At 48.8% G+C, this 10590-nt stretch overlaps 1 protein-coding gene across 1 annotated transcript in view; it reads right to left on the reverse strand.

Annotated features, from left to right (window-relative positions):
- ARPC2 (actin related protein 2/3 complex, subunit 2, 34kDa) overlaps positions 1-8728 on the reverse strand; it is a gene marked incomplete at its 5' end in the record, with an annotated part of 10019 nt that extends 1291 nt beyond the window's left edge. Inside the window, 8 exons of the mRNA XM_009076265.1 lie at positions 3-26; positions 331-431; positions 1805-1931; positions 4225-4318; positions 4748-4934; positions 5506-5551; positions 7559-7671; positions 8694-8728. Of these exons, the coding sequence (XP_009074513.1) occupies positions 3-26; positions 331-431; positions 1805-1931; positions 4225-4318; positions 4748-4934; positions 5506-5551; positions 7559-7671; positions 8694-8728 (727 nt within the window). The remainder of the gene's footprint in view (positions 1-2; positions 27-330; positions 432-1804; positions 1932-4224; positions 4319-4747; positions 4935-5505; positions 5552-7558; positions 7672-8693) is intronic.
- Positions 8729-10590: the final 1862 nt, after the last annotated feature.

Here is a 10590-nt window from a genome sequence, read left to right on the forward strand (position 1 = left end):
GCCCTCATACGCGTGTGAATATAGGCCTGTGTTTCATTAGGACAAAATGGGGACACGTCAGACTCCTGTCTTCATAGCTGAGATTTCTGGACATGTCAAAGTTAGGTCATTCTCAACAATTGCCCTCCTTTCTGTTGCCAGAAAGGAAATAAACCAGATACAAAAGGAAAAAAAAAATAATCCTACTTTGCTGCTAGAATGGGAAGCAAACAAGCACTGCCTGCACCCAAGAGCAGGGAGAAGGCACCCCTGCCCCATGCTCCTCCCCTGCAGCACCCAGGTTAGATGGGCTGAAGCCACCCTGTGTCCCCCAGCCCTGGCCCTCAGTACCTTCGAGCACTTGATGTGATAGTGCAGGTAGTCCCGGAATGTGTGGATCAGGTTTATGGTGTTGTCTCTGGCTGCAGCATTGGTATGACGGGGGAACAGCACTGAAATGAGGCCAACACAGACCATTAGTCCCTCCCGAGGCTACTCAAGGGTTTCAGGATCCTCCAGTGCTGGAGGCTCCAGTGTGTGCTGCTCTGCACGCCTGCCCTGCCCTCTACAAAGAGCCCTTTACTGTGACACATGCCAAAATTAAGCAGTGCTTGTGATTTTAAATAAAAGGCTTAGGATCAGTTTTTCACATCTCTCACAGCTGTGCACTCTGAAGTATGCAGGCAAGGCCAAGTGCCCAGAGACAATGGCACTGCAGGAAACTGCATGACTCTACTTCAGTGCTTGGGGGACAGAATCAGAGGAGCAAGCTGGGAGGCGGACCAGGACAGCGCCAGGCTGCTCAGCTGACTGCAAGATCCAGTCTGCCCTTGAGTCTTGAAATTGGTTGTGGATCCCTGCCTAGCAGCTTGCTGGCCATGTGACAGAGCCAGACTCAGATACAAGCAGGTGGCTTTCTCTTTCCACAGCCTGGTATTCTGCTAAGCATCCCAGATCCAAGGGCTGAAAGAACTTTTTGTTTGGGTGATGATCTCACCTGAGACTGTCAGATCAGATAACTGGGAAATTGTGTCTCAACAAGAATGAAGTACGTGCCATCCCAGACCTGCCATTAGACTTCCCTCCTGCTGCTGACAGCTGCCCTGACCTCAAGGCACCATTCCTAGCTCGAGAGGAGGACAGTGCTAACTCCACCTTCTCCTTCAGTGTCTGTGCTCTATCTCTGAGCTCCAAACTACAGTGAGACCCTAATGATATACCCAACTGTTGCCCCCAATTTCTCTGGAAGAGACCTATCCCTTTGCACAGGGCAGGATTTGGACTTTTCAGCACTGCTGCCCACCGGGAAGTGATGACTGCTGGCTGCCACCTCTGCAGGCAGGAGAAAGTGGCTCATCAGGGTTTGGCCCAGAGCAAAGAGGCAGAGCTGGAGAAGCAGAACTCACAGCCCTGCTGCTGCTCTCCGATTGCCACAGCTGATTAAGCACTGCAGAGGTGCCTGCAGCTGGATGACCTACAAATACACTTGCATAAAACCTTTCATAAGAATCCTCGTTTCCACTATACCACAGCAAAGCCACCCTTCCTTCTGCTGCCAAATACTGAACTTATTTTGTAGGCAGACACTAAACAGCTCACTGTCTACTTCCACATCTTCTTGCCCACAGCAGAGCTGAGGTGACCTGATACAGCAAAGGGACACTCCGAAGGGGATGGACAACACAGAATACAACTCCAGAGTCCCTGCAGCCCCCCAGTGACCCACTTCAACACTCGGGGAAGGTGAATTCCTTTTTGCTTTGCACATAGCAGCAGGAACCTGCCTCCTCGCCAAGCATCCCAGGCCTCAGAACTGCCTGCTTACCAAAGGTGATGTAGCCAATATTGTCGCCAACAGCTGCGTCCGTGTCTTTCAGTTCCAAGGGTGGCTCCCTGTGGCTGAAGAGCACCTGTGGGGCTGTGTGACTGGCCCGGCGACCCTCCTTGAACTCCTGAAGACGACAAAGTGAAGTTGAGTCACACTGCAACCCTTCAGCAACACACCGAGAAAGCAAGTGGGGTTTCCTCACTCCCACAGGGCAAAGAACAGAAAGCTTCCCACCTTCAAGTTCATCTGGCCAAACACCTGGAAAATAACCATTTTCCCCAGCAAAACCAGCCCAAAATGCACATCTATCCTGGGTTTATACATGGTCTAGAGCAGTCCCTCAGCTGGGGTGGCTTTCACACTCCTTGCCACGGGTGTTTTGTGGAAGGGGCACCTGAGTCTGAGCAAGCATGTAAGATAGCACAGCTTGTGCTGGAAACTCAACACCATTGATGCTTCCAGCAAAGTGGGCAGTGCCCATCACCCCAGAGGAATGGAAATTCTCAGGAAGGGCTGCAAGGTCTCCATCACAACCACTGTAAAGGCTCTGCCATTTGAGAAACCATCTCCCACCAGGAGTTTGCCTGGGCACTGAGAGGCATCTGCAGGGTTTGAAGCTTGTGTGCAAAGCCTGCTCCTCTTAACACTTCTCTACACCTTGAAAGAATACCTTCAGGCAGGGAGATCCCTTCCCCCATGGAAGTTCTCTGACAGCAGCACAACCCCCACCTCACATGAAAACTGGCTCTGCACTTCTGACATTGCAAGCACCATCCTTATGTGGGGCTGGAAAAGTTCAAAGATTATTCTGCCCCAGTGCAGGGCAGTCTCCTCTCTGCCTCACTGACCTCCAGCCCAACCTACACATTATCAGCCACCCTCAGCCTCTCCTGTGAGCACAGCTCCCCTGGGAAGGGCAGGAGCATCCATGACCCTTTTAGAGAACTGAGTAGTTCATTGGGGTTTCCTTAATGAAATGCTTAGCTTGCAATTCTGCCTGCTTATGCCACAGGGTGAAATGGTTCAAATGGCTTCACTGGTTAGTTAATGGTCACATTTTCTCCATGAGAGCCCAGATGAGCAGCCACCATGCCCAGCTGCATTATGCAAGAGCAATAGCTGAAGGGAAGGAGCCAGTGTGACTCAGAGTGGAAATTCTTGTGGCTGGGTAGAGGCAAGGTTTGTTGTTATAAAATCCAAGAGCTTGGGACATGGAGACTCTGGGACAGACATTGCCCTGAAGCCCTGCCAGCTCCCCAGGATCCTCACTAACCTCATTTTGTTCACATCATGCCTCCCTCCCCGCTTTAAAAGCTGAATTCCAGGCTGAGGGAAAACCTCAAAGCCAGACCAGATTCCCTGCCTGTAGCTAACAAACACAGCGAACAGAGCTGTGAACTAAGACTTCCATTGCAACGGATCCTGTTCTGATGACACTCAACACCGGTAAACTGGTATCCAGCAAACTGGGCCAGTAACTTGCTGTCCATGAGCTTGTCACCAGCACGGCCTAGCACTCCTGAATGGGTGGGTTAAAGCTCCTCTATCCCCAGAATACCCTGCAGGCACGGCTGTGCCCATGCAGGAGGCTCCCCAGGAGCTTCAGCAGACACAAGGTGAGTAAGGTGGGCCTGTGATATGGATGAACACATGTATCAGCATGCACTGAGCCTTCCCGAGCTGCACACAGATGTCTCAACCTCCACAGGCTGCACAGAGAAGCTAACAGACACAAAGTATTTACTATGAGTCTCCTGATGCTTTCCAGCTAAATGGCAGTTGCAAAAGGTAGCTGAGGCCAGAAGTACTTGGCATTATGATTGATTTAAGCTTGCAAACTCAGTATACTCATAGCTCTGAAGGGCTCAAACTCAAGAGCTGGGACACTGAGCTACTGAGTCTTCCTGCAGCATCTGAACATTAGCAGGAAGAAGCTTCGAGGTGAAGACAAGTCTCAGCACCATCTAGACAGCTCTTAGCAGTATCTCAGGCACAGCACACTGTCTTACCCTTTCTCTCCCTTTACAGCCTCCCCAGCATGCTTAGCATCTCAGCTGGCTGGTGATCCCTACACCACAGCTAGCCACACTACAGGGCCTCAACATGGAGACTTGAGGTATTCAATGTGGTGTTTCTCATCCATAACACGAAATATTTTTGATTGTCCAAATGAGCAAGCCTATTGATAGTAAAGATGCCAATGCAAGAGCCTGGATTAGAAAATACACTGCCTATACCTATTAATGTGGTTCTTCCACTCCAGTGCAGCATGGAGCCCTGTAAAGCATTTGTGTGCATTAAACTCCCTTTGTGCTCACTTCAGACCAACTTCAGCAGCCTATTTGGAAATGCTGCTTCAAGCAAGAAGGCATATCAATCAAGGACCAGAGCCTTTCCCTGCCATTCAGTTTCCATACCTGCATAAACACCTTTCCGATCACCACGTCATCATCATCCTTAAATACCGTGCTGAATACAACTGTGACACGGTCCTTTTTCGCCTCGACATACCTGCAGGGGGCGTAGAGAAGACAACCCAGCTGTGAACAGGAGCTAAGAAGTACCACTAGGTGAGGAAGCAACTGCATGACAAGGTCAAGTAGATACAATAGCCATTCACAGGCCTGGCTGCTGAAAATTTCCCCTCCCTTGAGACAGTATTTACAGGGAGCAAAACATTTCTGTTGGGAGTGGCCAGTTCCTCTCCAGCATGTAACCACAAGTGCTGCCACTAACAGAGACTTGTGTAACATCCCAGCAGCCTGAGGCACGAGCATTCCCCTCACTGGGTACTTCTGGTAGCCTAGGACACGTCCTTATAACCCTGCCAAAGTCCAGAGCAGTAGGATTTCCTGACTTTCCACCACAACCTACAGCTGTGAAGAGGAGCAGAGTACTGACAGTTGTCCAACTCCCGTGCTGCTTGGTTTGAACACTTACATTGTCTCATCGTCCCTGTAGTGGATGACGGCTCTCTTTTCTCCTTCTTTACCCTCTTCCTGGAATTTGAAATACTTCTCAAAGACTGAAGCAAAGCAGTTGCGCTTCAACATGCCAGCTTGGTGCACAATAGCATCCTTGTCTGCGGGAAGGTTCTCCAGGTCGTAGAGCAAAGAGACATTGTAACCTAGGAAGGGACGGCCACTAACCTTAATAATCTACTTAGGGCCTTAATGAAGGCAGAGATTTTCTGTAAAGAGACAACTACAGTCCCACCTTTGCCTTAAACCCTCCCAAAAGCCCCAGGGGTGAGTGCTTCCCACTCCAAGCATTGCCAGAAGCCATGCCTGAACTCAGTATGTGGCCATGGCAACGCTCCCTGGGCTCCTTCCTGAGCTCCCAGACACATGTGCTGGCTGAACTGCTCCCAAGGTTTTGCAGTGAGTAGGAAGAGATGTTGTCACAGGTAACCATGGTTTTCCTGTGTCCCGCAAAGCGTCTTCGAGAAGAACAAAGACCCCAACCGTGAGGAACAGAGGCTTCCTGGAGGAGGGCTGCATAAAGAATTACAGCTTGTACTGCAAGCTACTTCAGCCCTGACGTTCCTGAGCCACTTTTTAAACTGCCACTCATTGTGCACAGAGCCCCAGATATCAACCTCTTTGAGTGCAGCCTTCATATGAGCATTTCTGAGGTAACTTAAGTGATTTTGGAATTGCATTCATGCACACAGATAGTAAATGTTATTGCAGGGTTACCTGATTCAGGATTTACCAAGTAGTTTCCATAGACTTTCTTCAATACCTAGAAAAGACAATAAACACTGAGAGCACAAACTATTAAGAGCTGTCTCCTCCTCCACAGTCTAAGCCATGTTTGGTCTTCTTTTAGAAACATCAAATTACAGCACCTGCCTTCCCTAGTCTAACCGAATTTGGACAAATATTAAGACACTGACTTCTAGAATTATTGGCTGTTCCGGCTCCAGGCTCCCTGAACTCCACTGACAGGACACGCAGGACAGGACTCAAAACTGGTACTCTTTCAAGTTGTTAGTCTTGAACTTGTGTGGGGAAGAAAACCTCTTCCATATAGCTCTTACCTTTAAGAGAGAACAGTCAGCAAAGCCTGACTCAACAGATCTGAGGGCTACAGCCCTTCCTCTCATTCCAAAGCAGATGCAAAGTGTACCCAGACCTTCTCCTTGTGGGATGGCAAGTTGCAGCAAGGGTCTGGCACAGCGTGGCCTGGCGATCACCTGCCCTGTCTTAGCCTACTGCACATGATAGATGGGGATGGAGAGGACATTGCCAGGCAGCTTGGATGCCTCCCAGAAGCAGAACCGCCTACAGCACAGCATAAACCTTTCTTCGAACATAATCACTGCTGAATTTTACATCAATGGCAATTTCCAACTGAGCCATAGCTCTGTGTCAACGAGGGGGCTGGGAACAGGAGGTATTTCACAGGGAAGAACACAGCAATGCTGTGGCAGAACTGGCCCTCCAAGGATGACATCCACTACCACACAGCTCTCCATGCACAGGCTCTCTGCATGCCTAAACCTCCTCTCAGCAGAGAGCCTGCCTGCAACAGCCCAAGTAGATGCCCTGTCTTAGCAGGAACCCCACTCTGCATTCCTCACAGTAGGGTTTGACCAAAGACAGAGCAGAAACAATACCATCATCTCTAGGGAAGTACAGAAAGCAACAGTTTCATAACTGGCTATTTCAAAGGTAATTTCTATTTGGTCAGCACTTCCAAGGCAGTCCTGCAGAGACCCCATTTTCTTCTAAAAGCTTAGGAAGTTGCCCTCCACCACCACCACCACCACGATGGCTGCTGGTCACAGTGGTGTCAGCTACTTGCCAACCACAGTGGTTCTCCTGGTATCCCACACTGCACTGATCCTCACTAAACATGCTAGGAGGGCTCCACCAATTGGGCTGCTTGACATTCCTGTTTGCCAGCACCAGTGCCTTCAGTAGTGTGCAATGCTGCTCCTAGAAAGCTCTGCATACACAAACTAGGAAAACAGAACACTCATTCATATCTGTTCTGATGTAGGTAAGTCTTGCAGCAATTCACAGGACTTCACTTTGGGTTCAACTTGCCTGTTTCCCACCAGACTCACAATAAACTGATGGAGCAGTTTCCTTGTTTCTTCCAGGGACAGACATCCAAAGGCAGCCTGCTGAAGAGCCTTGGGTGAACCCCGTTTGCTACCATGCAGAGATTTGAAAACTGACTCAGGAACTGACTCACACTTCCTGCCTCACCACCCAACCACAGCTCAGAGAGGCTCCTTCTTTCTACCATAAATGGCTCTCTGCAGCCACAGCCCATGCAACAGGAACTGAGCCTGCAACTCCACACAGCAGCAGTGAAAAGGGAACCAGTCTGCAGATCAAGGTCTGCACACACAGCAGGAGCCCAGCACTTGCTCTCAAGTGTGGTTAGAGTCAGAAGAGAAGTGCCATGGGACTCCGGATCTGTCTTGGTGCCTTCCTTCACTTGTGGGCTCAACACATCAGCCAGGGAAACTTTCTATATGGTCCATATGATCTGTGTGGTCACACTCATTTGGACTTGCAAAATTAGTGGTGACTTTTGGCTTTTCAGCTGCAGGGTCATATGAGAACATGCTTGCCCTTGTCTTGCAAGAGACTCCTGGCTAGCACAGGGCTGCTCCTTTGACCAGTGTGAGATGGGAGCACATATACTTCTCTAAGGGTCAGATGATCCATCAACACTGCAAGGACATTGCTAACACAGTATTTGTAGGAGTAAGGCCCAGAGATGTTCACTCACCTCATCAGCACCGTGTTCCTGGAGCTCCTTGTAGAATTTCAGAGATATACTGACCATCACTTTTGTCTTGTCTCCATTGGGGTTTGAAATATGGTAAAGGACTCCATCAAAGTCTAAGAAGCAAGGAAGAGAAATGTGAGGAATCAGGAACCAGTTCCTATTTCTGAGGAAGGTTTTCCCTCCATGTTCTAGGAACTGCATAAAGCGACACCGTTCCTCCTGCTCCAGCCCTCACACACAGCAAGAGAGAAATCCGCAATTAAGGAAAGCGGTAAATGTCATGTAGGGAGACCCATTATCATTCACAGAGCTGAAACAGTTTTGACATCTGTCCATCACAGAAAGCTTTAGTCTAGTGTCATTTAGCATCTCTGGCAGATCTGCTTGTGCTCAACACACAAGGATGCAAACACATAGAGACAGGAGCCTTCTGGATGGCCAGCATAGAAGGTGACTGACATGCCCACCAGGCCAGAGCTGCAGCCTGGAGGAGAAAACATCTCTGCCAGCAAGGGCAGCTCAGCTGCTGCCTGCTGTGACAGCTTGCACTTCACTGCAGAACGGGCAGGAAGGGCAGGAGGCAGGGAAAGGTAACCCTCCAGCTACCTAGCAAGCTCCACTTCCCCATGGAGCACTGCAGCTTACACAGACTCTTGATAACAGAAGCAAAAAATCAGTTGCTCAATGAGCACTTGAACTTCCTTGGCATTTTTCCTCCCTGAGAGCAAACTTCAGGCAATGAATTAATTTTGCCTGTCACCCTGAGCCAGCTTCCTAACAACCAAAACCAGAAGGTGCTAAAGACCTCATAACAAGCAGCACCAAAGGTGGGAATGGAGAACAGGCGAGGTCCAAGAGAAGAGCTATATGGCAGATACACACACCAAAGCGCTGCCACCACTGAACTCACTGCTGTGGAGAAGTCCCAGGAAAGGCAGACAGACAGAAGACAGCAGGGCAGCTGACAAAGGCCCAGCTCTGGGGGCACTGCAGGGTGTTCACACCATCTGCCCCTGTGCAGCTCTCCTCCCACTGCAGCGGTGTGGGCTGAGGTTGGGCACACCAGGTTTAGCTGTGGGCAGACCATTTGAGCCAGCCCTTTGTTCAGAGAAGTCAGGCGAGCTGCAGAGCTTACCTGCAAATGTTACTTCTACTGCCTCTGGTTTATTTCTAAAAAGCAAAGAAAACAAAGGAGGTAAATGAGAACTCAAATAACAGCCTCCAAGCTGTGAAGGAAAGAGGATTAATTTCCAATGCCTTATTTCTCACAAGCAGCTCTTCCTGAAAACCCTTCTGTCTCCTGCTGTTCAACTGGTAGATAACCTTCGACAGGAGATGTTAGAATTCTCCCCATTCCTACAAGCACCAGTTCTATCCCAGACAACATAAAATAAACCTTGAAGATGGCAGAGATTGTTATTATTTGTAGTTTCTTAATAGATTTTGACATCACAGATTTCCAGTTAGAAACATCTAAGTAAGCAAAACTCATCATCAAGAAGTTTGTTTCCACAAGTACATTCTGTACAGAATATCCCTGACACAGGTTTAGGAACAGAGGCTCTTTTGTAACGTCCTGCAATACCAGTTCATGGAAGGGGCTGAGCAATCCTTCCTGACAGAGTGCCCCCTTTGCCATCAGCACCAGCTCTGCAGATGCGTTGCTATAAGTTGCTTGCAGAGAAGACAAGTCCAGGGCTAGGAGTAAATCACAGAAGGAAACTTTCCAGATGTGCCCCCCTTCCAAAACACCCCAAGACTTTGTCAACTGCCTCTGCAGGAAAAACTGTAGCTCTGTGTTTGCTCTTACACAGTCCTGCGTGGTCTATGGGATCCCTGATCAGCAACAAGAGCCCCTCGGGAGCCAAAGGCACACCACATCTTACACTGTGACTATGAAGATTTAACTATGTCTTAATAAACCTATTTTCCAGTTTGTCCATGATCCGTAGAAGAGCAGGACCCCGTGAAAGTTATAACTGTTTCTGAAAAGTCATTTTGTTGGGACTGGCACTACATAACTGCTTTTGGAGCTCTGAGGGGACTGGTATTAATAGGTCATTCTCCAACAGGGAGCGATGCAAAAGTGTATCCACAGCTGAGAGCAGGGGTGGAAAATGAGAACAGGATAAAAATGCCAGTCTGCTACTGCTGTTTCACACTGTATCTTGGCTTATTTTTCAAAAGCAGATGATATTAAACAGAGTACAGGCTAATGCTGCTGCTAAGAGGAATCTAGACTCTAACACAGTTCATTCACACCTGTCTGAACGAACATACTGAAATAACTCCCCAAACCAATGCCAGTGATCTCAATTATGCTGCTGCCCAGAAACCAGCTTCAACCTTTTTGTCAAAACCTGCTCTGTCCACACACTTTTATGCTGCTGAGTACTGGCTACAACTTGGTATATGAACCGAGAAAGGGCAGGGAAGTGATGACTCAGTATCTACTTTCCCTCACCATATTCTGGTAAAGTTTATTTCATCTGAGCAGAAAGCACTGTTCTTCCATAAGCTTTTCTTCAGTCAGTCTTGTTCCTGGAAGGCAGAAATGACCACAATGTGCTAAAACTCAAGTTGGGCAATACAGGGAGACCAAAGAACTGAACAGCACTGATCCCAGACCATGTACCAGGTCAACAACATTATACTCCAGTGGAAACGGAGGAATTAACCCCCAGACAGAAATCCTAAGTGAAAATGATGAGGTGTTGCTGCTTCTTGAAAGTCATTATCTGTGAAAGGCAACAGCTCTTTTTGTCTGGAGGCTGGAGAGACTCTGTCTTTTGTGCCACATCGCTGAAGATAAAAACCACACACTTGAAAGAAGCAGTGCGAGTGCACCCAAAGCAGGTCCTTTAAGACTGTGCCAGCTACATGTGACCTCTCTTGCTTTCATCTCCCCTTCCCAGCTGGGCCTGAGACAGAGGCTCAATGGGCATCCCTGGCTGCATATTTAAGCTGGGCCTCTTGGAAAGGGGAGCAATTCCCCAAGCCACATCCAAGTCACTTCTGCTCACTTGAGGACT

The sequence above is a fragment of the Acanthisitta chloris genome, unplaced genomic scaffold (assembly GCF_000695815.1).
Source record: "Acanthisitta chloris isolate BGI_N310 unplaced genomic scaffold, ASM69581v1 scaffold20956, whole genome shotgun sequence".
In the NCBI taxonomy this organism is placed as follows: domain Eukaryota; kingdom Metazoa; phylum Chordata; class Aves; order Passeriformes; family Acanthisittidae; genus Acanthisitta; species Acanthisitta chloris.